The sequence below is a fragment of the Bos grunniens genome, chromosome 1 (assembly GCF_055505025.1).
Source record: "Bos grunniens cultivar Pamir isolate PY7600 chromosome 1, Bosgru_T2T1.0, whole genome shotgun sequence".
NCBI classification, from domain to species: Eukaryota; Metazoa; Chordata; class Mammalia; order Artiodactyla; family Bovidae; genus Bos; species Bos grunniens.
Genome location: NC_141165.1, coordinates 4,388,539 through 4,415,820, shown reverse-complemented (window position 1 = coordinate 4,415,820; position 27,282 = coordinate 4,388,539). Strand labels below are relative to the sequence as shown.

General features: G+C 51.5%; 1 protein-coding gene across 3 annotated transcripts in view; it reads left to right on the top strand.

Moving 5' to 3' along the window:
* The first annotated feature begins 220 nt into the window (after window positions 1-220).
* GALNT15 (polypeptide N-acetylgalactosaminyltransferase 15) overlaps window positions 221-27,282 on the top strand; it is a 47,418-nt gene continuing 20,356 nt past the window's right edge. The window contains exons 1-3 of one of the 3 annotated variants that reach the window (XM_086395084.1): window positions 221-1,692; window positions 21,848-22,017; window positions 23,951-24,155. In XM_086395084.1, the coding sequence (XP_086251210.1) occupies window positions 1,166-1,692; window positions 21,848-22,017; window positions 23,951-24,155 (902 nt within the window). In that variant the 5' untranslated portion in view covers window positions 221-1,165. The remainder of the gene's footprint in view (window positions 1,693-21,847; window positions 22,018-23,950; window positions 24,156-27,282) is intronic. The other 2 variants (XR_015161965.1, XM_086395216.1) reach the window with 2 other exon arrangements.

The following is a 27,282-nucleotide window of genomic DNA, read 5'->3' as shown; positions in this document are numbered from 1 at the left end:
TTTATTCGCTGCAATCTCCGCGCCCAGCCCCCGGGATAATTTGCCAGAAGGTGGAGGCTCTTCATTACGTGTGGTTTGAATGAAGGGAGTTGACAACGGAGGGAATGTGCCCCTCCCGTTTCAACATCCCTCTCCGTGTCCCCACCTGTTGGGTAGCTGAGGCCGGGCGGGCATTCAGGGGCTCGGGAGGAGCTTGTTATGGGAGCATCTTCACCAGCTCACCTCCCTTTCAGAAGGAGGAGGAGGAGGGTCCTCAGGAAGGGAGGGAGGGCCCAGCCTGGCTCTCCGGGATCACCTATAGAAGACTGAGGGTGCAAACAGCCCCCCAGCTCCCCGCATTTCCGTCCCTGGAACAGCATTCTTGAAATCAAGAGGGAATCCTCTTTCCCGCCCCTTTGGGTGGGAAGAGAAGCCTTCCTGGGGTCAGATGCAGATCGGACCTCCCCGGGGTGTTCCGCTGGGATTGGTCCCAGCAGCGTCAGTGTTTGTTTTCCCCGGGTCGTGTTCCCGAGAACAGTGAGGGCTTTAGGACCAGGAGCCGGGCGCCCGCCCGCCCGCCGCCGGGCCCGCAGCGTCCTGGCCGAGCGCTGAGCGCTGTGTGAAAGCAAATTAGCCTGCTCCGGCTTCACATCTGTGGATCCGACCTGACCTGAAGGGTCCAAAGGAGGACGGGGGTCAGCTCCGCCGGACTGAGACCTCCCGGCTTCCCCCACCCCCCACCAGACAGCCCACAGCAACCTGACCCTTCATGCAAGCGGCGGGGGGCTGGGAGCGAAACACGTGGGACTCCCTGAGCAGAAATGAATTATTCTTTCTCCCAAAGAGGAAAAGGGCATCAGGGTTCGATCTGAAGTTCCCCCCTCCCCGGCCCCCCGTGGATGGGCTTTCGGAAGGCAATTAAAGACATCCGCTCAGAGAGGACCTGGGCTGGGACCTGGGTTGGTGGTTTTCTGATTGTCAGTGGCAGCCGGTCTTACACACGCTGCTGGCAAGTGTCAGCTGCGAGGAAAAAAAAGGACCAGGTTAAGTGAGCTGGCAAAAAAGAAAAAAAAAGCTTCCAAGTGGACCCAGGAAGCCAGGTTGCGCTGCCAGCGTGGAGGACACCGGAGCGGGAGGAGACAGTGAAGTGGAGCATGACCTGTTGCGTTTGGCTGCTCCCCGCAGCATGCTTGTGAGGAAGCGGCGCAGACACGGGCCCTGCCGGCGCCAGGCGCTGCTCGCCCTCCTGGCGCTGGGGTGCGTGCTGCTGATGCTGGGGGCCCTGCACCCGCCCCCGCACGCCCTGCCCCGGGCGCCCCCAGCCCCGCAGGCGGCCGGGCGCAGCCCCCAGGCCGGCTACCGCCTGGACTTTGGGGACCCCCAGGAGTGGCTGCTGGAGTCCGAGGAGGAGGATCAGGAGTACGGCCGCCTGCCGCCCCTCGTCTCCCTGAGGGAGGACCAGCTCCTGGTGGCCGTGGCCTCGCCCAGGGCCGGAAGGAACCGGAGCCGGGGTGGGCGAGGCGGCGGCTACCGGCTCATCCCGCGGCCGCAAAAGCAGCAGAACCCGGCGGCCCCGGAGAGGGACTGGGCGGCCGAGGAGGAGGATGAGGAGGACGGAGAGGCGTCCGAAGAAGGGGAGCGGACCGCGCTCAGCCGGGAGGAGGCGCCCAGTGCCCGCAGCCCCCCGCACAGCGGGGGCTCGCGGCATCCGCTGTAAGTGAACCCCGGCCGCCCCTTCCCGGTTCCCGGAGGGGCGCAGGCGCTCCGCCCGCCGCCCCCGCTGTGGCAGGCGGCGCTTCTCCAGGTGTGGTTCCCGGACCGGCGGCATCACCTGGGGACTTGTTAGAGCCGCAGAGGCAGAAACCCCGGGTGCGGTCCGGCCGTCTGTCTTTAACTAGCCCTCCAGGGTAGACCCACCGTCCTACAGACGGAGAAGGAGAAACTCTTCCCTGTCCCTTCTCTTCCCCACCGACCCGGGTTCCAGTCCTTCTGTCTCTGGATCTGCCGGTCAGAGGTATCCCTAACCCCGAGGGGCCTGGGAGCCGATGTTCCCCGAGACGCTTCCAGGACTAAGTGATTCCGGCACATTTTGATATTCTGAGTGATGGGCTTGCTTTTCTTTTAGATGAAAGTAACGACTGCAGTTAATATTTATGTGGATCTTGCCATTGCTTGGCTTTAATCAAAGAGCTTTTCACGTATACACTGATAAAGGCCTTACAGCTTAGCGAGAGGGGTGCTAGCTCTGCTACCATGCCTATTTTATAGGTATGAACATGGAGACGGCAATGGCACCCCACTCCAGTACTCTTGCCTGGAAAATCCCATGGACGGAGGAACCTGGTGGGCTACAGTCCATGGGGTCGCCAAGAGTGGGACACGACTGAGCGACTTCACCTTTTCACTTTCATGAGGCACAGAGAGGCCAAGTGACTCGTCCACAGTCACACAGCTGGGAGGCACCGAAGCCGGGATTTGCTCCAACCAGCCCGAGCCCCTCCCTACACTATGCCTTCCCCCTTAGTCCACTAGACGAGGTGGACTGTGCAGGACCCAGGAGTTAGAATACTGCGCTGATGCAGTCTGACCTGGCAGGGTGGCTCCATCACTTCTAGGACCACCCCAGGAGGCAGGCTGGGAGGTGTGATGACCCACAAACTGTGCTCAGGGAGACGGTGGGCTCGTCCTGGACCCCCTGCTCTCCCCACCATCCCCATCATCCAGGGGCAGTGCAGCTGGGTAGCTGGGTGCTTGGATCCCTTCCTTGTAGGCACGGCTCTTCCCGGAGCCCGGAGAGTTTCCCGGGAAGCAAACCCACCCTCCGCGCCTCTGGGTGGGAGGGTCGGAGCGGGGCAGCAGGGGGCGGGGCCACGTAGTCCTCGGAGCCGACGGGCTCCTCGCCCTCAGGGGTGGGCAGATGCGCAGACTCTGGACCTCAGCGCCTCCTTCAGGTCGCAAGCCCCCGCCCTGCTGCTTGTCTCCAGGTCTCAACCGAAACAGCTCCTTTCGGGAAACTCCCAGACCCCGCCAGGCCCGCCCTGTCGCCGTTTTGTGCTGCCGGCCGCTTTAATTCATAGCACTCGCTGCAGCTGAGGCTAAATGGTCCTTGATGTATCGGTTCATTCAGTGCCTGCTTCCCTTGCCATGCGGTGAGCCTGGAGGCCCAGCACACGGTAAAGGAACGACTGCTGAATGAGCCGATATATCGTCTTCTAATTCTTTGATGCATCTTTTCATTGGCCTAGAGCAAGAATGTTTTACCAACCAGACACACGGCCTCAATCAAGAGTCTGTGATTGTGTGTGTGTGTGTGACTGGGTATCTGCCTGGTGCAAGGTGAACGCACTGAGTTGTGTGTTGAATGGATGCTGTGCATGTGTGCTGTGTGCAGTGTTAGTGGTGCCCGTGCTGTGCTGTGCTGTCACGTACGCGTGTGTGTCTTCAGGGTGTTAGTGTTCGTGTGTGTACACGTCATGAGTGCATGACGTGTGCACATATCACACGTTGTACACGTGACATTGTGTCTGTTGTGACGTGATGCTCAGGCTGCATGTTTTTGTGGTACGTACGCATATTGTGCTGTGACTGTGCTGCACATGTATGATCCGTATGATGTGCTGTGTGAGTGGTGTGAAGCGCATGGGTGTGGTACACGCGGATGGCGCATGTGTGCATTATGTGTGCTGTGCGTGGGGCATGGTGTGCACCTGCACTGTGAGGGTGTGCGTGCGTGTGCTGTGATGGACGGCTCGTTTGGCGTGTCTGTGTGGTCTGTGAACATGTGTATTTGTTGTGAGTGTGCTGCTCATGAGTACTGTGTGCGTGTGCTGAGTGTGTATTATAAATGTGTTGTGCAAGTGGTGTGTGTGTACTTTTGCAGGTGTGTTGCTGGTGTGCTTGTGGCCTAAATGCACGGGTGGGTGTTGTGCGTGTGCGAGCCCCCCGTATTATGCATGAGATGTGCATACGTGCATGTGTGCACGGGTGTGTGTGCACCACTCCTGCTCAGAGTGACCAGCTGTCTGAGTTTGCTGGACGGTCCGGTCAGGAAGCCCCTTGGTCCCAGGCTCCTTCTGTCGGGCTGTCTCCCCTCCCCCAGCAGGGCTCTTTCCGGAGGTGTGCGGCGCCCTCTCCCGGCTGCAGTCTGTCCCTGCAGCCGCGAGCCCGGCCCTGGGTCCCCAGCTCCTCCACCCGCCAGGGACAACCGAGGCGCTAGCGCCTCCCCTTCCTGGCGGGGCTCCCGGATGACAACGGCTTGTCTGCAAAGTAAGGCCCCAACCCCACCTCCCTCCAGGGTGACGGGACTTTAAAACCGGCCCCAAATGCAGTCCTTTAAAGAACAGCCATCTCAGAAGCACCTCTCCTGTGTGTCTGAGGACACTATGTTCACAGAGGTTGCACAGAGCGCGCTTTTCAAATCTCAGCGTGTGCGCAGATCCCCTGGGCATCCTGTGGGCGTACGAAGTATGACATATTTGGCCGGGGGGTGGGGGCGCCCGAGATGCAACATTTCTATCAGGCTCCCGGCGGGCCCCAGCACTGCTGGTCTACAGACCACACTCTGGAGCAGCGAGGGCCTTTATCACTGGTTCCCAAATGTATGTGCATGTCAGATTCCTGCAGATTGCTTGTTTAAAAAAAAAAGTAGATTTTTCAGATACCGTTACTAAAAACTCTCAGTGGTTCTGAGTTGGAGTCCAGCAACCTGAATTTTCACAAGTTGGTACTAGACAGCTGGGGGTGAGCATGAAGCTGAATCTGCCTCTGTGTTCTGACACTGAGCTAAATATTGGAGACGGAGTTTGAGGTGAAGTAAACAAGAATAGCTTTATTGCTTTGCCAGGCAAAGGGGACCCCAGCAGGCTAATGCCCTCAAAACTGTGTGTCCCCCAACCTGGAGGGGGCATCGAGAAGGTTTATAGTAGTGGCTCCAAGAGGGCGTGAGCAGCTCATGGACATTCTTCTAATTGGTTGGTAGTTGGGCTTCCCTGGTGGCTCCGCTGGTAAAGAGTCCGCCTGTAATGCGGGAGACCTGGGTTCAATCCCTGGGTTGGGAAGATCCCCTGGAGAAGGGAAAGGCTACCCACTCCAGTACCCTGGCCTGGAGAATTCCATGGACTGTATAGTCCATGGGGTCACAAAGAGTCGGGCACAACTGAGCGACTTTCCCTTTCACTAGGTAAGTAGGAGTCAGCGTCATTAACCCCCTGGTTCCAACTGGTCTGGGGTCCACATGCTTGTGGGCAGTGTACAGTTAACTTCTCCCAGCTGGAGGGGGGTTCAGTTTCTGCAAAACAGCGCAGAGGTATTGCTGTGTGCATCCCTTGATGGGGACCCAGGACCCTGGCCCAAGGCTCCGCTATTGTTCCTCTTGGCTGTTTCTCCCGGCTCTCACGTCCCTCCCATCTCCCCTAATTAACAACTGCTTGAATCCCGTTGGCACTCAGGGAAGGTCACGGAGGCTGAATGAAGGCTGCTTCCTGTAATCAGAGGAATGGGGGAGACAGAAAGGCTTCGTGCCCAGGAGGCCCGCAGAGCCCTGCTGTATGTCAAGTGGAGAGGCAGTGGGGTTCTGGATGTTTCCACAGGGCAAGTAGTATTGAGATTGGAAAATAGAGAAGAAAGGCCGAAAGGAGTGCAGTCCCTTTCATGGCCCGGGGTTCAGCTGTAGCCAGCTATGCGCCACTTGCTTACGCCAACTTTGTGTTTATGGTTTGGTCTGGGTTTCCTTGGCTGTATACCCACATCGTGACTAAACCATACACCCATGGAACAGTGGCCCCGGGGTTGAATTCTGGACATCACCCCTTACTGTATGACCTTGCGTCATCACTCAACCTCCCTGAGCCTCAGTTTCCCCAACTGTAAAGTGGTGATGACAGTAACGCCCTCGCAAAGGGTTGTGATGCAAATGAGATGACCCGTGCGCTGATTCCCCCTAGTGTTCAAGTCCAAATGGAAGACATCCTTGGTGTATTCTCAAGGGTAGGTCCGAGGAGTGAGCTGGAAAGAAGCTTGGAGGCGGCACCTGGGGACTGCACACCGTTGTCCTTTCTCTGACCCATGAATTATCTTCAGCCCCCTCGGGCTGCCAAATCATCACAAGCTTGGCAGCTCTCGGAATTACCTGGAAACAGATTTTCCAGCAATAGGGCTGAGTGGGCCTGAGACTCTGCATTTCCGATGTTGCAGGTCTGAAGCCCCACACTTTGAGTGGCCCTGGAGTAAATAACACTGGCTTTCACTTGTGGCTCAGCTGGTAAAGAATCCTGCAATGTGGGAGACCTGGGTTCGATCCCTGGGTTGGGAAGATCCCCTGGAGAAGGAAAGGGCAACCCACTCCAGTATTCTTGGGCTTCCCTTGTGGCTCAGCTGGTAAAGAATCCTCCTGCAATGCGGGAGACCTGGGTTCGATCTCTGGTTGGGAAGATCCCCTGGAGAAGGGAAAGGCTACTCACTCCAGTACTCTGGCCTGGAGAATTCCATGAACTGTATAGTCCATGGGGTCACAAAGAGTTGGACACGACTGAGCGACTTTCACTTTCACTAGTAATTAAAAAATATAAGATGCAGGTTGACCACTTCTGATCTAACCTTCGAAGCCCAAGGCAGGACCCCCACCCCCAACCCTGAGTACTGGGTGTTCCATCTCAGAGGATGGCACTCGGCACAGTCTACACTGCAGCCCCCCTGTGGGGGCTGGATCCAGAGTGGAGATGCAGAGAGGTGCCCTCCCTGGCCATGGCTTTGCTGGACTTGGGGGGCTTGGTGATCACGGGGTACCTTTGTGACCTGACCAGCCAGGCACCACACACACTGGCTTGTTTTCCCTCTCATTACAGGTGGGGAATTAGCTGGGCTCCCGCCCCCCATCTCTGCCCAGTTACTGACTACCCCCCCTCCAGCTCCTACCAAATCAGCAGAGGTCCCCTCACCTGCCCTAGGGCTGGGCCCATCCACTCAGATTTACTGATGCCCTGGCAGCTGCCCTCTTTTGCAGCCCAGGTGGCAGAGCCATCCTGCGATGTCTGGCTTCCTGTCAGGAACTGACCTGACCCTGTGGAGAGCCACACCCCCTCTTCCTTGACAACACGTCACAACTCCAGGGGATGCCCAGGCCTCAGCCCAGACAGACTACTTAAGAATCCCTGCAAGCGGAACCCGGGCAGAGTCTCAGGCCCACTCAGCCCTACTGCTGGAAAATCTGTTTCTAACAAGATTCCAAGGTGATTTATGTTCGTGTCAAAGCTTGAGTAACACTGATGAGGGTTACAGTTCACAGCGCTGCCTGCACGTGAGAATCAACTGGAGGCTTTTATGAATGACCGTGGCCAGGCTCCTCCCCGCAGACTAGCTAAGTGGACACAGCCCACAGGGACTCACTGTCAGAGATTCTCGTGTGCAGCCCTCGTTAGTCCAGGGCAAGGGAATCAGGATCAGAGCAAAGCCAAGGATGCCTGGAGCCCCTCAGAGGAGGCTGGGAGAGTTTGGAGATCCCTCCACAGAGAGAAGAGGGTTGCAGGCACCTTGTGTGACCTGTCTCCTCCGTGGGCAGTGACGGGCTGGCAGCCTCAGCCTCATATGTAGGCTCAAGCCCGTCCACACATTTCTCTCATCTGTAAGCTCCTTTGTCTGTCCCTCTAAGGCCGGGGTCCTCAACCCCCAGGCCACCAACTGGCACCGACCCGTGCCCTGTTAGAAACCATGCTGCACAGCAGGAGGTGAGTGGTGGGTAGGCAAGCAAAGCCTCTTCTGTATTTACAGTGGCTCCCCGCTGTTCGCATCGCCATCTGAGCCTCGCCTCCTGTTGGATCAGTGGTGGAATTAGATTCCCATAAAGTGAAAGTGGTGAAAGTGTGAGCCGCTCAGGCGTGTCCCACTCTGTGCGACCCCATGGCCTGTAGCCCACCAGGCTCCTCTGTCCATGGGGATTCTCCAGGCAAGAAAACTGGGGTGGGTTTCCATGCCTTTCTCCAGGGGATCTTCCCAACCCGGGGATCGAACTTGAGTCTCCCACATTGCAGGCAGATTCTTTTTTTTTTATTATTTTCTAACTTTACAATATTGTATTGGTTTTGCCATATATCAACATGAATCCACCACAGGTATACACGTGTTCCCCATCCTGAACCCTCCTCCCTCCTCCCTCCCCGTACCATCCCTCTGGGTCGTCCCAGTGCACCAGCCCCAAGCATCCAGTATCGTGCATCGAACCTGGACTGGTGACTCATTTCATATATGATATTATACATGTTTCAATGCCATTCTCCCAAATCATCCCACCCTCTCCCTCTCCCACAGAGTCCAAAAGACTGTTCTATACATCAGGGTCTCTTTTGCTGTCTCGTACACAGGGTTATTGTTACCATCTTTCTAAATTCCATATATATGAGTTAGTATACCATATTGGTGTTTTTCTTTCTGGCTTACTTCACTCTGTATAATAGGCTCCAGTTTCGTCCACCTCATTAGAACTGATTCAAATGTGTTCTTTTTAATGGCTGAATAATACTCCATTGTGTATATGTACCACAGCTTTCTTATCCACTCATCTGCTGATGCAGGCGGATTCTTTACCATCTGAGCCACCAGGAAAGCCCTAGATTCTCATAAGTGAAAGTCGCTCAGTTGTGTCCAACTCTTTGCGACCCCATGGACTATACAGCCCATGGAATTCTCCAGTTCAGAATACTGGAGTGGGTAGCTTTTCCCTTCTCCAGGGGATCTTCCCAACCCAGAGATCGAACCCAGGTCTCCCGCATTGCAGGCAGATTCTTTACCAGCTGAGCCACCAGGGAAGCCCAAGAATGCTGGAATGGGTAGCCTATCCCTTCTCCAGCTAATCTTCCTGACCCAGGTATCGAACCCGGGTCTCCTACATTGCAGGTGGAGTCTTTACCAACTGAGCCATGAGGGAAGCCCTAGATTCTCATAGGAGCACAATAAATGTAATGTTCTTGAATCATCCCCAAACCATCCCCCTCTCTGGCCCATGGAAAAATTGTCTTCCATGAAATCAGCCCCTCTTGCCAAAAAGGTTGGAGACCACTGCTCTAAAGCATCGTCCCCAGGCCGTATCCCAGCAGCCCTGGCCCCAGGCCTGGCCTGGAAATTGTGGTCTCCACAATGAGCTCCACCAATTAGAGGCACCATGGGCTGAACCTAGGGGTTTTCATAGAATGCAGGGCATTTGTATCGTTATCCTGTTCCTATAGACGGCCAGCCTGTACACCTCTTGAGAGCAAGAACAGCATCCACCTTCATTCATTGAATATTTCTTTGTGCCCGCATGCATTCTGAGTCACTTCCATCATGTCCCGCTCTGAGTGTTTGGTTAGCGACTATTGAAGGTGGGAAGGTGAGCAAGCCCCAGCCCCACCCCTAAGGAGCTTGGAGTACCCCGAGGGCTGCAGACAGGCAACCAGCTGTGACATGCGTGGGGTCAGGGCTGAGACAGGGAAGCCATTTCAGTCCGGGACCGCGACTGATTTGGTAGGAGTTGTGGAGCGACTTAGCACGCACGGGAGCCAGGAACTCCAAACCAGCTTTAGAAAATCCAGCAGAAACCTTTCTACTCCGGCCAGGCAAGGGGAGGGCGGACAAGGGTTTGCATCACAGCTCAGCCATCTGGAGAAGGCTGTGACACCTTCCCTTCAGAATCAGCCTCCAAATGCATGTTCTGAGGTCATGGGGGACCCCAGAGCTGCAGGAAGCTGGAGCGTGCATCTGTGTGTCAACACAGACCCAGGCTCTTCTGATCTCCGAGTGTGAAGTTTGTGTGCACTGAGCAGCTCTCCTGAGCCAGAATGATCCCTTTTAATCCAGGCAGCTGCCCTGGATTAGAGGGGGGTCTCAGCCTCCCCGTGTTGACTAATTAGCGGGTATAATAGTGGAGCCAAGATTCACAGCCACATTGATTTGGTTCCAAAGCCCTGGGTCCTTCCTTCCTCCCTGCTGCCGCTGAGAAGGTGGACAAGTGAGCGCGGGTGGGCTTTTGGACACACACTGAGAGCGTAAAACATGCAGCAGGCGATTGGTTGAAGGACAAAGAAAGCGGCGCCATCGCTTAGTAATAAAAGCAAGCGTTTCTTCTGGGAGTGCCTCATCGGACCTGGTCACATCCGAGCATTGCTTCTCGGTGTCCAAGAGCTGTTCCTCTGCCCTGCCTCACCCATCCCCCCGGCAAAGCCATGGTACAGACAGAGCAGGAAAAACCCCACTTGACAGAAGGAACCCCAGTCACCCCAGGAGGGGAAGGGACTTGCCCAGGCCCCCTGCATGGACCACTCACCTTTGCTCTGTTGTTTGCCTTCCTACCTACTGTATTCCCTTGAGGGACTTGAAGATACATCATGAAATAGAAAATTGCTCCTAACATCCTGTTTAGTCAAGACAAAGGGAAGTGTACTTGAGAAAATCTTCCTTTCCGTTCCTGGTACACGCCAAGCCCCTGCCCACCTCCAGTCCTTAGCAGAGGCTGTGACATCCGCCAGGAACTCTGTTCCCCACCATGAACACCCTTCCCCACCAGGCACCTTCTCTGACTGTGCCCCACCCACCCCCAGGTCCCGGCCTCAGCTGTTGAATACTTCTTTGGTTTTCTGTTTAATGGGATATAAAGTCCACGACATCAGAGGCTCTCTGAGCTGGGGTTCCCCCCGAGGCAGACCCCAAGGCAAGGATTTGTTTTGTCCATGGTGCCAGGGAGCCCTGCTATGGGGCGGGGACGGTGAGGCGGAGAACAAGGGACAGCTGACGAAAAGCGGGTTTGCAGGCGGCTTCCTCTGTGGGCAGCTGAGGCTCAGCCCTGCGGGGGCAGCTGGCGACAGCACCCTGCTGCCCTTCGCCTAGGATCTGGGCTGCTGGATTTTAATGCACCGACTCCTTTCAGGTGCCTCCTGCAGGCAGCTCCCAGGGCTGGAGGAGGTGACTCTGCAGCTCTTCAGGCCGCTGGTGCTTAAGGGGAACGTCTCTGACCGTCGGAGAAAACCGCCAGATGGTTGAAAGTCAGGCTGTGCTGTACTCTAGGATATCCCCCAGGGGATACGGGCAGGGGCGTCACACAACTCTGCTTCAAGGCTTTCATCTACGATGAGTCCCCTACATGTGAACAAGTTTCGTTCCAAGGGCACATTCCCAAGTCCAATTTGTTTGCAAGTCCAACAAAGTTAGCCTAGGTACCCAACGAACACAATGGGCTACATAGAAGTGTTCAGTTCAGTTCGGTTGCTCAGTCGTGTCCGACTCTTTGCGACCCCATGGACTGCAGCATGCCAGGCCTCCCTGACCATCACCAACTCCCGGAGTTCACTCAAACTTATGTCCATCGATTTGGTGATGACATCTAATGAGGAGGAAATGGTTGAATGGCATCATCGACTCAATAGTACTGTACTGTAACAGGTTTATAATACTTCTCACGCAAATGATACATTAAAAAATCACAAAAAGTAAATAAATCGTTTCTAATCTTACAGTTACCTTGAATGTACAGTAGTCCAGTACCACAGCTGGCACACAGGGGCTGGTGTTGAGTGAATGGGCAAGAAGAGTTGCTGAATGGAGGAGACAGAGAAGGCGGGAGATGGTAGAGCTGAAGGGTCATCAGCCTTGGTAGACGGAGGGGGAACTGCAACGTCGCTCACCCCTGACGCTGATGGCACAGGGTCTGGTTCTTTGTTGGAATCAGATGCACATTCACATCTTTGAAAGTTTGCAACTTGAAGATTCATATGGAGGGGACTTACTGTATTTAACCCACCTTCCAGTAGTAATAAGTTGTCAGTCAATAAATGTTATATGACTGGATAGAAAATGGAAAGTTGAGACCAAAGAGAAAATCAGAGTGAAAATAGGCAATCAACGACTAGGGAAGTGAAAGTCGCTCAGTCGTGTCCGACTCTTTGCAACCCAAGGGACCGTACAGTCCCATGGAATTCTTCAGGCCAGAATACGGGAGTGGGTAGATGTTCCCTTCTCCAGGGGATCTTCCCAACCCAGGGATTGAATCCAGGTGTCCCGCATTGCAGGCAGATTCTTAACCAGCTGAGTCACCATTTTCTTACTCTGAGCTTCCTGGCGGCCAAAGTGAAAAAGGAAACACCATAAATATTGAGACCCTTGTTGCTCAGGAGGAGGACACACATCATGTCCTCAAAGGAGGAAAGGATTTTCCCGGCACTTCTATCTTGAGAAAATTTCCTCCAGAGTTGTGTGGAGGGGATAGAAGAAAGTGCTGGAGGAGACAATGCCTCCACAGGTGTTACAGAGACCATAATGCAAAGCAGTTGTCATGAAAAGCTTTCTTTCACTGTTCTCTGAGAAAAGCTGAGAGCATGGTGCCAAGCAAGACACCACAGAAGCAAGTTTCTAAGGCAGCCAAGACAGTGGGATCAAAGGAAGTTGCTTTCTGAGGACTTTACTAAATCAGTGTAGACAGCCCAGAACATTTGATGAAACAAATGGATTATATGTTCTTCAAATAATCCCCTCCCTTCACAGTCACTGGAACACAAGCTTTATGACTGAATCCACAACATTCTGTCAGCACTTCAGTCCAAGATGCCAGTATACATATCCTGGTCAAGAGCACAAGGTGCAGAGTCCCACTGACCGTCAGCTGTTTGCTGTGCATGCAGGCATGCTAGGGCACTTCAGTCGTGCCTGACTCTTTGCAACCCCAGGGACTGTAGCCCACCAGGCTCCTCTGTCCATGGGATTCTCCAGGCAAGAGTACTGGAATGGGTTGCCATGCCCTCCTCCGAGGGATCTTCCTGACGCAGGGATCAAACCAGAGTCTTCTGCAGCTCCTACACTGCAGGCAATTTCTATACTGCTGAGCCACCGAGGAAGCCCCGTTTGCTGTGCAACTTTAAGCAGGTCACTTACGCCCTTTGGGTTCTAGTTTTCTCATCTTTAGAATGGACTGCATATGCCTTATCTAGTGCTACATACATACAACCTCAAAATTTAGCGACTTAAAAGATAAGTAAATTGGACTTCATAAAATTTTTAAGTGTTCTTCAAGAAAGTGAAAAGACAACCCAGAAATGGTAGAAAGTATTTGCAAATCATGTATCTGATTAGGGACTTGCATCAGAATGCATAAATACCCCTTATAGTAAAAATAAAAAGATATCCTACTTAAAAATAGGCAAAAGATTTGAATAGACATTTCTCCAAATAATACTTAGGAAATTACCAAAAAGCACAGGAGCTGATGCTCAAATCATTAGTCAGTGGAGAAATGCAAATCAGAACCACAGTGAGGCACCATTTCACCCCCACTGAAATGACTAAATTAAAAAAAAAAAAAAGACAATAGCAAGTGCCGACAAGGCTGTGACAAAGTTGCTGGAATACAAAACGGTGCAGCTGCTTTGGAATACGGTCTGGCAGTTCCTCAAAACATCAAACATTCATTTCCCACATAGCTCAACAATGCCAGATCTAGGTATATACCCAGGAGAACTGGAAACACATGTTCACATGCAAATTACACATGAATGTTCATAGCAGCACCACTCATAATAACCAAAAACAGAAATACTCAAATGTCCATCAACTGATGAATGGATAGAGTGAGGTCTGCTTAAACAACGGAACAACGTTCGCCAGTAAAGAGCAGTGAAGTACTGATACGTACTTCAACACAACGAACCTTGAAAACACTGTGCAACGTGAAGGAAGCCAGACACGAAAGGCTGCAGATCATATGATTCCATTTACATGAGGTTTTTAATCTTCCCGTAGTCCTTAACGGTCACTGTACATCTTATCCTCATTTTATGGATGAAGAAGCTGAGGCAGTCAGGCTCTTGGAAGGCTTGAAGGAAACAATAATGAACAGCCTGTATTGAAAGTTTACTTATGAGTAGGGCACTGGCCTAAACACTTTATATGAATTCACTCATTTGCTCCTTCCAACAAACCCATTTTGCAGATTGAAACATTGAGAGTAAACTGCATGCTTGAAAAGGACTTGTTGGAATCAAGGAGATTCTGAAAAATAAGCATTGGTACTGCAGAAGTGATTGGGCCTGTGGATCTGGAAACTGTTGAAAGGAAGGATGGCTATCAGTGAGCTTATGTCTCTCGTCCAAGTCACATGAGGACAGCTCTGGGATTTGAACTCAGTGTCAAAGTCTGATATGCACTCTTCCTAAGCATTACCGACTTGATGGACATGCTTTTGAGTAAGCTCCAGGAGTTGGTGATGGACAGGGAAGCCTGGCGTGCTGCAGTCCATGGGGTTGCAAAGACACGACTGAGCGTCTGAACTGAACTGAACTTCCTAAGATTCCCTCAACTGTCAGGGTGTTGGAGCTCTCAGGGAATCCCCTTCCACACCCCTCTGCCCCTGTGCTGCCACATGGACCCGTCTGGCCACCCCCATGAGACGCGGTGCTTCCCAGACACTGATGAGGCCATCGCTGAAGTGATGACCTTGGACCCCAGCAGCCCAGGCATGTATCCGGAGCCTCTTCCTTCCACGGGGGTCTGCACAGCCTGCCCAGCCAATAGACCCCTGTTTTCGCTCACTCCACCCCCAAAAGCAAAAGAATCAATCCTGGCTCCTCTGAAGAGCATCTCGCGGGCCCTGAGACATAGGCCTGACTGAAGTTCTGTCTCTGCTATTTTGTGCTGCTCTCAGAGCCTTGGTGGGAGAGCTGGCCTGCCCCCAGGAGCCCACACCGGTCCTCCTGGGAGCACCACATTGCCACCGTGGTTATTTTCAGCTTGCAGCCCCGGCAGCTCTGTGGTTGCCTGAAGAGGTATTCCAGAGCCGTCTGCTTATGTTCTGAGGATGTATGAGCCTCTTTCCCTGGAGCACATGAAGGGTCCTCTCTGAGCTGCTGCCAGATACCTGCCTCCACGCCTCAGGGAGCCCCCACCCCCTTAGCCTTGAAGAGTTTTCAAAAGCTCGCTTGCTTTTCAAAGTCCTCGAAGCCCGTTGAGTTCATCCCAGCCATGCACCATCCCTGTCATCTCTTCACCCCTTTCTCTCACCAGGAAGACAGAACACAGTTCTCTCTACTCTTAAAACCTAGAAAACTCTGGAACAGGACGTGGAGGGAGAGGAGGACAGTCCTATGAGACTCTCTTCGAAAACCCCGCTCCCCTGTTTTGTCCTCATCCCTTCCCCCTGTTCTATGCAAAGGGCTCTCCGAAAAGTCAGTAGCACAGAATTTCAAGGCTTGCAAGAGCCTTTGGGATCCATCCTGCAGTAATAATATACCTTCTGATGAAGGCAGTGAATGCAGAGCGCTTGCTCAGGGCCAGCTCCATTTCTTTCTTTCTTTTTTTTTTTTTATTGGAGTCTAGTTGCTTTACAGTGTTGCGTTGGTTTCTGCTGTACAGCAAAGTGAATCAGCTATGAGTTGAGTAAGTGAGTGAGTGAAAGTTGCTCAGTTGTGTCTGACTCCTTGCGACCCCGTGGACTATACAGTCCATGGAATTCTCCAGGCCAGAATACTAGAGTGGGTAGCCTCTCCCTTCTCCAGGGGATCTTCCCAACCCAGGGATTGAACCCAGGTCTCCTGCATTGAAGGTGGATTCTTTACCAGCTGAGCTACCAGGGAAGCCCAAGAATATTGGAGTGGGTAGCCTGTCCCTTCTCCAGGGGATCTTCCCAACCCAGGAATCAAACCCAGGTCTCCTGCATTGCAGGCGGATTCTTTACCAACTGAGCTATCAGGGAAGCCCTCTCTCCAGAGGATCTTCCCAGCCCAGGGATCAAACCCAGATCTCTCACATTGCAGGTGGATTCTTTACCAGCTGAACCACAAGGGTACCCCCAAGCTGTGGCTCAGCTGGTAAAGAATCTGCCTGCAATGCGGGAGACCTGGGTTCTACCCCTGGGTTGGGAAGACCCCCTGGAGAAGGGAAAGGCCACCCACTGCAGTGTTCTGGCCTGGAGAATTCCATGGACTGGATAGTGCATGGGGTTGCAAAGAGTCGGACAGGACTGAGCATCTTTTACTTGTTGTTCGCTTTCACTACAAGGACACATGTGTGCACACAGGCACGCATACACACACACGCATTGTCTCCTGTCCTCATATTCTGTGGATTGGAGATAGAGCAAGGGGTCACTCCCCTGGGAGATGGACGTTAGTCCCTCTGAATCTACACCCGTGGGAACCCCATATGCAGGCCTCTTTGTCCCCGCCTCCTCTCCTATCTGACTCAGAAAACAGCCATCATGCAAGCAACTGCCCAAATAATGTTTTGGGGTTTTTCTGTACCCACTGAGTTCACTGTGGTAAGATTTTTTTCCAGTAGCCATCGGAGACCCCTGTTTCTAGGACCCTTGGGTTTGCCAATCCTGGTATTGTTCCACTTCCAATGTGTTATTTGAATAGCCCTGAAATCAAGCTGCAAAAGTTCCTGTATAGTTCACTCTTTTGTTCATCTTGGGGATGCTTCTAAGAACACTGTCATCTCTTTAAGAGGGCCTTCTTTCTAAAGTCCACAGGAATTTCTCTGTTTAAAATTCTATTTGTTTGGTTATCGCTGTGCTGGGTCTTCACGGCAGTGCAGGCTTGTCTCTAATTGCCGTGAGCAGGTTTCTCATTGTGATGGCTTCCCTCGTTGCAGTTCCCGGGCTCTAGAGCACAGTTCAACAGTTGTGGCCCTTGGGCTTAGCTGGGCTTCCCTTGTGGCTCAGTTGGTAAAGAATCCGCCTGCAATGCAGGAGACCCCAGTTAGTTGCTCCACAGCATGTGGGATCTTCCTGGATCAGGAATTGAACCTGTTTCTCCTGGACTGAAAGGTGGATTCTTTACCACTGAGCCACCAGAGAAGCCCTAAAGTCCATTGGAATGTCTTTTACAATCAGTGCTATATTTAAAAACAGGTGAAATCTAAATGAGGTCTGTATGTGACTTAATAGTACTGAACCATGTCCAATTCCTGGTTTTGATAGTTGTGGGTGGTGGTGTACAAGACTCTCCCTGGGTGGAGCTGGGTGAAGATAAAATGAGAATTCTCTGTACTACTTTTGCAACTTCCTGTGAGTCTTAAATGATTTCAAATTAAAACGTTATCAATTGTATTACAAAAAGTCTACCTGGTATGTAGCTTTTCTGACGGTAACAATTCTATAAATCTCCCGTTTTACTTTGGGTTCCAGGAAGCTTAGAGTCAAATTTTAAATTCTCTCTAGAAATACCAAGGCTCTTTGGACCTACACATGTATGTCCTTTTCCAAATGCTGACTTTCCACTTGTCAACTAAAGAAAAAGGCACCACCTAAGAGTTGAGAGTTGTGTTTTATTTGGGAGCCTTACTGAGGACTGTAACCGGGGAGACATCACTCAGACAGCTCTGAGGAACTGCTCCCCAGAAGTAAGAGAGGAGCCAGATTTATAGGAGCTTTTGCTGGAAAAAAAGAAAAGCAAATAAACCATGGAGTCAACATTGAATGGAGTCGAACATCAGAAGATTACTGCCAATCACAAAAAACAGACATCTCGGGTTAATGATCTTAGAACGTTGCTCTGTGTGGGAAGATGCGAGAATCTGGGCTCATTGAAATCATGTCTTAAATACTCATCTTCAGTAGCCTGTTTTCCTCTATCCTGAATCCCCGTGGGGTACACGGAGAGGTGGGGGCGGGGAAAGAGCTGTACTGTCTGATGGCTGCAACATTCTTTTTTTACAGGACCAGCAGGCAGCATTCTTTTTAGGATTTTTTTTTTTAATCATTATTTTGTCGTGCATACTTCCTCGGAGTGACTTTGAATCAGTTTAGTTCAGTTCAGTCACTCAGTCGTGTCCAACTCTTTGCAACCCCCTGGGCTGAACCACGCCAGGCCTCCCTGTCCATCACCAACTCCCAGAGTTTACTCAAACTCAAGTCCATTGAGTCGGTGATACCATCCAACCATCTCATCTTCTGTCGGCCCCTTCTCCTCCCACCTTCAATCTTTCCCAGCATCAGGGTCTTTTCCAATGAGTCAGTTCTTCGCATTAGGTGGCCAAAGTATTGGAGTTTCAGCTTCATCATCAGTCCTTCCAATGAATATTCAGGACTGATTTCCTTTAGAATGGACTGGTTGGATCTCCTTGCATTCCAAGGGACTCTCAAGAGTCTTCTCCAACACCACAGTTCAAAAGCATCAATTCTTCAGTGCTCAGCTTTCTTTATAGTCCAACTCTCACATCCATACATGAACACAGGAAAAACCACAGCCTTGACTATATAGACCTTTGTTGGCAAAGTAATGTCTCTGCTTTTTAATATGCTATTTGGTTGGTCATAATTTTTTTTTTCCCAAGGAACAAATGTCTTTTAATTTCATGGCTGCAGTCACCATCTGCAGTGATTTTGGAGCCCCCAAAATAAAGTCTGTCACTGTTTCCATTGTTTCCTCATCTATTTTCCATGAAGTGATGGGACCAGATGCCATGATCTTACTTTTCTGAATGTTGAGTTTTAAACCAACTTTTTCACTCTTCTCTTTCACTTTCATCAAGAGGCTCTTTAGTCCTTCTTCACTTTCTGCCATAAGGGTGGTGTCATCTGCATGTCTGAGGTTATTGATATTTCTCCCGGCAATCTTGCTTCCAGCTTGTGCTTCATCCAGCCCAGCATTTCTCATGATGTACTCTGCATATAAGTTAAATAAGCAGGGTGACAATATACAGCCTTGACGTATTCCTTTCCCAATTTGGAGTGACTTTGAATACTTTATGAAAAGAAATAGTGTATAAATACAGAAACAATATTACAGTTGTCACAGCTAGCTTACGAGACGTTCATGTGCCTTGTTGTTTCATCATCTAAGGTTTCTGTTTTAACTTTATCTGAAAGCACTCACCATGTAGCATTTTTCCCAGATAGTCACAGGCAAGTTTCCGTGGCATTGAGAGCTCCAGCTTCAGCTGGGACACATCCAGCAGAGGGGTGTCCAGCTGGTGAGCAGCTAGGGCTGGTGTCCAGCTGGTGAGCAGCTAGAGCTGATCCCCAGGCCAGCACAGACGCCTTTAGATGTTAGAAGTTTGAGGTCCTTGAGACGACCCCAGTTCAATTGCAAATGCCTCTCTGAGGACAGACTGGTGGTTTCAGCAGCTACAACCTGGAAAGGCGTGCTCCAGCAGTGAGTTTTAAGAAAGTGCCTTTGTGGACAGGTATGAACTGCATGCTGCTTTAGGGGTCAGGTTGTTATTAGAGTTCATTCCACTGTGGATTCACTCAGAGTCCTCACAGACCCCATGCTTAGCAAACATAAAGCAGAGCATTCTCTTCACCTGGAGAGGAAGGTGGGAACCTGAGAGTCTCCTGGCAGAGATCACACCATCACACACAGACACACACACAGACACACACACACCCATTGGTCCCGTCACAAAGCAGCAAAGGGGAAAGGGCATGACTGCTGTGAAGGTATAATATCCAGCTCTGCCAATCACTGATCACATGGCTTTGATGAGCCTTGTTCTCTCTGAGCCTCAGTTTCTTCATCTGTAAAGTGGGATGAGCTGGTCCAACCCACAGACTCACCAGGCAGTGATGTGCGTAAAGGGCTTGACACAGCATCTGGCATATTGTTACTGCTCCTAAAGGTTCAAACCTTGCCCCTTCTTCAATAATAATTATAATACTAATAAGAATAATAATTAACATGTAGAGAGCTCTAATCAAGATGGCAGAGTAGAAGAATGTAGAACTCACTTCCTTCCAAATACCTCAAAAACACATCTACAAGTGGGGCAGTTCTCACAGAGCACCTCCCAGGCCATAAGAGAAGACCTCAAACTCCTGAAAGGACAAGAAAGGTTCCTATGCGACTGGGCAGGATGAAAGGGGAAAGGGGGTAAGTGGGACAGGTCCTGGGTCTCTGGGAGGGATCCGGAAAGAGGAAACATTCCTGAACCCTGGGAAGTCCCTTCACCAGCGGGGAGCTCAGAAACGGAGCTTCAGAGGCTCAGAGGCGAGCCCAGCCACCAGCCCGCGGCAAACAGAGCAGAGAGGCCTGCACAGACGGGCCAGCCAGCAGGCTGGGCACCCAGCCTGAGACACAGGTCTGCTGCTACGGACGGGGCTGGGTGCTGAGACTCGGAGTTCAGAGTCCTGGCCTGGGGAGGGGACTGGAGTTGGCTGCTGGGAGGGAGCCTGAAAGGCCTGGAGTGTGGCCCAGCTCAACAAGGGGTGTTCTTGGAAGAAGCCCAGCCCTCCACAGTAGCAACGCACCATTGCTAAGTAGCGCGCCGAGGGCAGGGCCACTATAGCAGCTGCTGTCTCCACGCACTGACCCCTACCTCCACGGGCTCCTAGAGAGTGCCCCAGCCACCACTCAGGGGCTCAGTAGCAGATGCCACAGGCTGCCCATGTGCAGAGGGTGGATGAAACCACAGCTGAGCCCCAGGGGCCACACTACTTGGGAAGCAGGGCAGAATTTTTTCTCCCTGCGGTTGTGCGAACCATGGATTTACACCCCCGCCCCTGGCTTTGTAAAGTGAGCACCTGCGTGTCATCTGAACAGACACAGATCTACACCAAGACAGATGACAATTAAAATGGCAAAAGTTAAAGAGAGGATGACAAGGGAACCCCTATAAGGCCATCAGCCGATTTCTCTACAGAAAAGTTGCAGGTCACAGGGGAGGGGCAAGATATATACAAAGTCCCGAAAGGGAAAAAACTGCAACCTAGGATACTCTATCCAGCAAGATCATCATTGAGAATAGAGGGAGAAGTAAAGAATGTCTCAGACAAGCAAAAACAAAAAGAATAGAGCCATACTAAACCTACCCTAAGGAAATATTGCAAGGTCTTCTCTAAATAGAAAATAAGTAAGAATCTATAGGAAAGAGAAAATTACAATTGGAAGGTAAATCATATAAATAAACCAGTACACAGATTTAAAAAAAAAAAAAAAAAGAAGACTTTTTTCTGTGAAAGTGATGACAACCACAATGGACAACAAAAGGATGAACCTGAAGATGTAAAATCATCAAAATCATAAAATGTGGGGGGTGAGTAAGAAAATACTCATAGTATTTAGGAAAATACGCTAGTTCTTTTTTCTAGAATGTGTTTGAACCTATATGACTACCAGTCTAACACAAGAAGATATAGGGAGGGATTAATGTGCTTGAAAAACAGAGTGACCACAAATCTAAAACATACAATAGATGCACAAAAACCAGAAGCAAAGAACATAAACATAATACGAAAGAGAATCAGCCAACCGCAAAATGGAAAAGGACAAGGAAGAAATATAAAATCAATGGGAAATCAAGGTTTAAAATGACAATAAATACATGTCTATCAATAATTACCTTAAATGCCAGTGGGCTAAATGTGCCACATCTAAAAGATATAGAATGGCAGAGTCGGTTAAAAAAAAAACAAAACAAGAACCCACGATAATGCTGCCTGCAAGAGACCCACTTCAGGGCAAAGGCTACACACAGAGTGAAGTAAAAATTAACACGTATGATGTGTCAGACGCTATGCTAGATTGTAGGAATACAAAAGTAAAGAAAACAGCGTCCTTGCTCTTAAACAATTGATCTTTCATGTTGATAGGACACTTACTGTGTATCTTGCCCTGTTAAGGCCTCACACCAGCTCTAAGAGGTGGGTGATCTTGTCATTCATTCCCATTTCACAGATTAGGCCAGTCGTCTGCTGAGAAATGGTGGTAACCTCTCAACTGCTAGGGGAGAGGCGAGGATACACACTGTAAAGCAGTTCTCCGAGTCCGAGGCCTGGGAGACGGTGGACAGCACGTCTGTGAGGGCGTCATGGGTTCTCTGTAGTGGAAATTCTGAGACAATGCAGGGAGAGAGCCCTCGAGTCGGGAGCAGAGCCAGTGGCTAGAGCCTTCCCCTCACGCCCTGCCTCTCCTCTCTGCAGGTGCCTGCAGCAGCCGCCGCCCGCGGACAGCCTGCCCACCGCCAGCGTCGTCCTCTGCTTCCACGACGAGGCCTGGGCCACCCTCCTGAGGACCGTGCACAGCATCCTGGACACGGCGCCCAGGGCCTTCCTGAAGGAGATCGTCCTTGTGGACGACCTCAGCCAGCAAGGTGGCTGCGGGCTTCCTGCAGGCTCTCTTGGGAGGGCCTAGACCCTGAGGGCCTCCGTGCACAGACTGGAGTTTGGAGCCTATGTAGGCGGGAGTCCCCGAAGCGGTCCCGCAGACAGGGATTCAGGTGCAGGAAATTCATCCGGGAAGAGCCCCAGAGGCTCCGCCCCCTGTGACACCCCCAGAGTGTGATGCTGGCTGCAGGCGAGGAACCAGCAGCTGGAGGGTGACTGTGCTGCTCTCTCGTTATTGGCTCTTTTGATCGCAGTGCAGGGCATGTGGGATCTTAGTCCCATGCCCCTGTATTGGAAGTGTAGGGTCCTAACCACTGCACCGCCAGGGAGGTCCCTTGTGCTCACCGTTTTTGTAAGGGACTTGAGCACTGAAGCATCTGCAGATTTTGGTGTCTGCAGTGGGTGGGCGGACTCCTGGAACCAACGCCAGCACCCCGACTCTGAAGGATGACCGTACGTTGGTCTTTCCATCTCTGCTAGTGCTCATCTGGGCGCTCTCACACCTGTCCATTTGCACAGTTTTTCTGATTTTGAATGTGCTGTGCTTAGTTGCTCAGTCATGTCCAACTCTTTGCAACCCCATGGACTGTAGCCCACCAGGCTCCTCCATCCATGGGATTCTCCAGGCAAGAATACTAGAGTGGGTTGCCATGCCCTCCTCCAGGGGATCTTCCCAACCCAGGGATGGAACCCAGGTCTTCCGCATTGCAGGCGGATTCTTTATCGGCTGAGCCCTCAGGGAAGCCCAAGAATCCTGGAGTGGGTAGTCTTCTCCAGAGGATCCTCCCGACCTAGGAATCAAACCTGATCTTGAAGACAAAGCCTAAAAAGCCTCTCTCAACCTGTATCCTCTGTAGGATTGTCATTCCTGAAAGAATGTGTAGACTTTTGATCTCAGTCTCTAGCCTCCCATTTTCTCTTCACTGCTCACTCCCCCACCACTGCAGTAAGACCTCTCTGGCCAGTGCCGCCCTCCTGGGGGCCGCCTACAATGGGCCCTCTGTCTTTGACGTCCTTGACCCCTGTGTCTTAGTCAGGTACCCTAGAAGCAGAGCCTGAGATGGGGACTCATGTGTATGTTATTGGGGGGCAGGGCGGTGCTCTCAGGGGAGCACTCTAGGGGAGTGGGGAAGCCTGGAGGAGGCAGGAGGAGTTGAGCTAAGACGCGGTGTCAGGGCTCTCAGGGGAGCACTCTAGGGGAGTGGGGAAGCCTGGAGGAGGCAGGAAGAGTTGAGCTAAGACGCGGTGTCAGGGCTCTCAGGGGAGCACTCTAGGGGAGCAGGGAAGCTGGAGGAGGCAGGAGGAGTTGAGCTAAGACACGGTGTCGGGTGAAGGTCAGCCACAGCCCATTCCCAGGTGCACCTCAGCAGCTGTCTTGCCTTGAGGCAAAGAGTGGGCTTGGTATTCAGGCAGCGGTCGGTCATTGCCAACCCACCCACCACTCACCTGGGGAAAGGGGTGGCATTCTGACCAACTCCCTGCTACTTGCAGGAGAGGTGGTTCTGGTCCCCTGGGTTCTGGTCCCCTGGGGCACGTCTCCAGGGAAGGATGGGGACTTCAGTTGGCAGCCAACCCCCAGCAGCTGGGCACCTGCAAACCAAACTAGCAAGAGGGGTCCCAGCAGAGCAGGGCACCAGCAGCATCTGCTTCAGTCTCACTGCTGCCTTTGGAGAATGTGAGCACATTCTCATCTCTCCTAGCTTCAGGACGCCATGTCTCCTGGTTTTTACTGGAGGGAACCCTGATCCACCCAAAGGAACTAGGCATCTCTCATCTTAGCGACAACCACCCCATAACGTAGGCGATGCTCACCACTGCTCCCAAGAGCAGCCTGTTGGCAATGATCCTAGTGATGATCATTGCACTCTCGGGGGCTGTGGCATCCCGTGACCTCACTGACCACCCCCCTATTGATTCCAGGACAACTCAAGATGGCTCTCAGCGAGCACGTGGCCCAGTTGGAGGGCGTGAAGTTGCTCAGGAGCAACAGGAGGCTGGGCGCCAGCGGAGCCCGGATGCTGGGGGCTGCCAGGGCCACCGGGGACGTGCTGGTCTTCATGGACGCCCACTGCGAGTGCCAGCCAGGTTGGCTGGAGCCCCTCCTGGCCAGAATAGCTGGTGACAGGTAACTCACCCCCCGGGGGCTGTAGAGCAGGGGGCGGGAAATGGGGAGATGGTCTACGGCCTTAGCCACTCACAGAACACACCCCACCTCCCTGGCCACCACTGCCTGAGCTGACTGCAGCTCCAGTGCCCAAGCCAGGGAGGAAGAGTCATGACCAGAGAAAAAGGGAGATTTCCAAGGGCAAAGGGGCAGACCCCCCTCTTAGGGGTGTTCCTGGCTCAGGAGGCTGACCACACTATTTCCCACTAGAAGACTGGTCCAGGCTCCTGCCTTAGGGACACCTGGTTCTTTTTTAAAAATATGTGTGTATCACTTTATAGTTTACAAAGAGCTCCTGGATCACTGGTCAAAGTGCAGGGTCTGGGATGTCTTCATTCTATTTTTTTTTAAATAGACTCTATTATTAGAACAATTTTTGGTACACAGCAAAATTGAGAGGCAAGAATGCTGGAGTGGGTTGCCCTTTCCTGCTCCAGTGGATCTTCCCAACCCAGGAATCAAACCTGGGTCTCCTGCACTGCAGGCAGAGTCTTTACCAACTGAGCTATGAGGGAAGCCCCCAGTTGAGAGGAAGTTACAGAGATTTCTCATATATCCTCTCCCTCCACATGTGCACAGCCTTCCCCATTGTCAACATCTTCCACCAGAGTGGTAAAATGGTTAACAATTGATGAACCCACATTAACAAATCAAAAGCATCCAAGAGGGATGCCTAGTTCCCAAGGTCACCTAGTTATCAAGGTCATCTAGTTCCCAAGGTCAAGGTCACCTAGTTCCCAAGGTCAAGGTCACCCAGTTCTCAAGGTCAAGGCCACCTAGTTCTCAGGGTCGTCTAGTTCCCAAGGTCATCTAGTTCTCCAGGTCACCTAGCTCTCAAGGTCACCTAGTTCTCAAGGTCATCCAGTTCTCAAGGTCGTCTAGTTCCCAAGGTCAATAGTTCTCAAGGTCACCTAGCTCTCAAGGTCACCTAGTTCTTAGCTGAGGTTGAGGCTGCTCTGTATTTGAGGGCTTAGTGATGGAAGGCAGTCTGAAGAATCCCACATTTGTGTGTGTGTATGTGTGTGCATGTGTGTGTGCGTGTGTTGAGGAGCAGCAGGGGATTTAGATGCCTCCAGCCCTGCAGAGCGAGCCACCTTCCTCTGGTCTGTGGCCTGGGAAAGCTCTCAGCCCCTGTCCTGCTCTGTCCCCCTCAGCAGACAGAGTCCTGGGAGGGCCAGCATCAATCTTGGGGTCGCACCTGAGCAGCAAAACTCTGGGAAGAGAGACTGTAGAGCTTCTTGCTTCTTAGTATAAGACACTTCCCACAAATGCCGAGAATTTGCATGGGCTTCCAGAATGACTTTCTACATCACAGAGCAAGAGGAACGTTCAGGCCCAGGGGAAAAACAAAGAGTGGTGAGATAAACTAGGGTCCTTCCTCCTTGGGGTAAAAGTTTGGTGGATGAGTTTGCAGCTGCAGTTAGCTTTTGGCTCTCTGGACAGTGGTGCCTTGGTTGACCTCACGTATTTCAGTTAGCTGGTGTTTGTTGACGGCTCCATTGAAACCCAAATGCTTGACCACCTAGGGCTTAGAAAGGCTTAGGAGAGGATTGACCTCAAGTCTGCCTGTGAGTTAAAACTCAGTTCACAAGTGACAGGATGATGGAGTGAGTCCTTTCCTAGCTCCTTCCAAGTCAGGTAAGCTTTGCTATTTTGCCCTTAGTGAATTCCAAGAACTCTAGATACATCTGTAGGTTCGAAACACAAAGCTAAATATAAGACTTTTTTTTTTTTAATCACTCCTTTTCAAGTCTCTCAACTCCAATTTCTTCCTAATTCAGCCCTGACCAAGCAGCTGCTCTGGCCCATGAGAATAAAAAACAAAACAAGGAAACATCTTTCATTTCATTCATTGACATTTTAATCTTCATCTTTACCCAAAATGTATTCAAAGAGGCTTATGATGAATCACTTATGTAACTGGCTAAAATAGAAGAAGACTTCAGAAAGGAAAAGATGGTGTTGGAAACTGGGGGTAATACAGTTATTAGAAACGAGATTTACATATGACTCTGAGCCTCCAGCAAGACGGAGCAAAAAGAGAAACTTGACGAACTTTAGGGTGATCATTCTCTGATGAAAAGGGATGTACACCTTTTATCAAGAAGGACACACCTGAAAGCTCTGGGACAAACAGTGTAGCCACTTAACTGCAGTTTCTTTCTTGTCCTGTTACAATTGCCAAGGTGGCACAAACTTGATAGGACTCCTCAGAAGTCAGCCGCACGGCTTCCCTGGCTCTTGATTCTGAAATTCCACAAAATGCTCTGCCAGTTGCCAAATCCATCCGCTCTGCACGGCTCTTTCAACAGTAAGCAGACCTGGGAGCGTGCCCCCTGAAATCCTTGCCTGTACTTCTCAGTTTCTTAGGTCAATACATAGTGCTCCAAAGTGGCGGAGGCCAGGGGTCTCAAGTTACCATTACCTTCCAAGATCCTTGCTGTAAATATAAACCCCATGACCCTTCAAGCCAAGGCCAGTCAGTGGAGGCCACAGATTAAAGCAGATCCTTGAATGCCAGGACCACTCTGGCCCTCTCCATATGGGCTGGGCTCATGCCAGCCCTGGCTGTCTCCAAGGGGGATGGAAATTGATGGGAGTGTAAACAGCATGGCTGGCATCTCTTTCCCAGAAATATTCCTTTTCTTAGACTGGTAGCTGCCAGCCAGTCTAAGACTTCTCTTACCAGTCTAACTGGGTAATCCCTGAGTTCATGCCTAACTCATTCCAAGATACAGCTTTTAGAAGAAACTGTCATGAAAGGCCAGTTTCATGCCTCTCACTGCCATGAATGGCCATGAAAGGAAAAAAAATGTGACTGAGATATGACTAGGTGGAGGGCAGCTGCTGGTACACCTGAGTGATGCGGCTAAAGGCACGGTTTCCAGCCTGTACCGAAATCTGTACCAATTTCCCACAGCGCCCTCTCTGAGGTCATGTAGTCCCAAGCCATGCAAAAAATCTGGGATGAAATACAACGCCAACAGCTACAATAAATGAACAAGTAAATCTAGTTGCAGGACTTCGCTGAGAGACACCATGTACTCATAAACACACACGTGCACACGTGCACGCATACACACACACA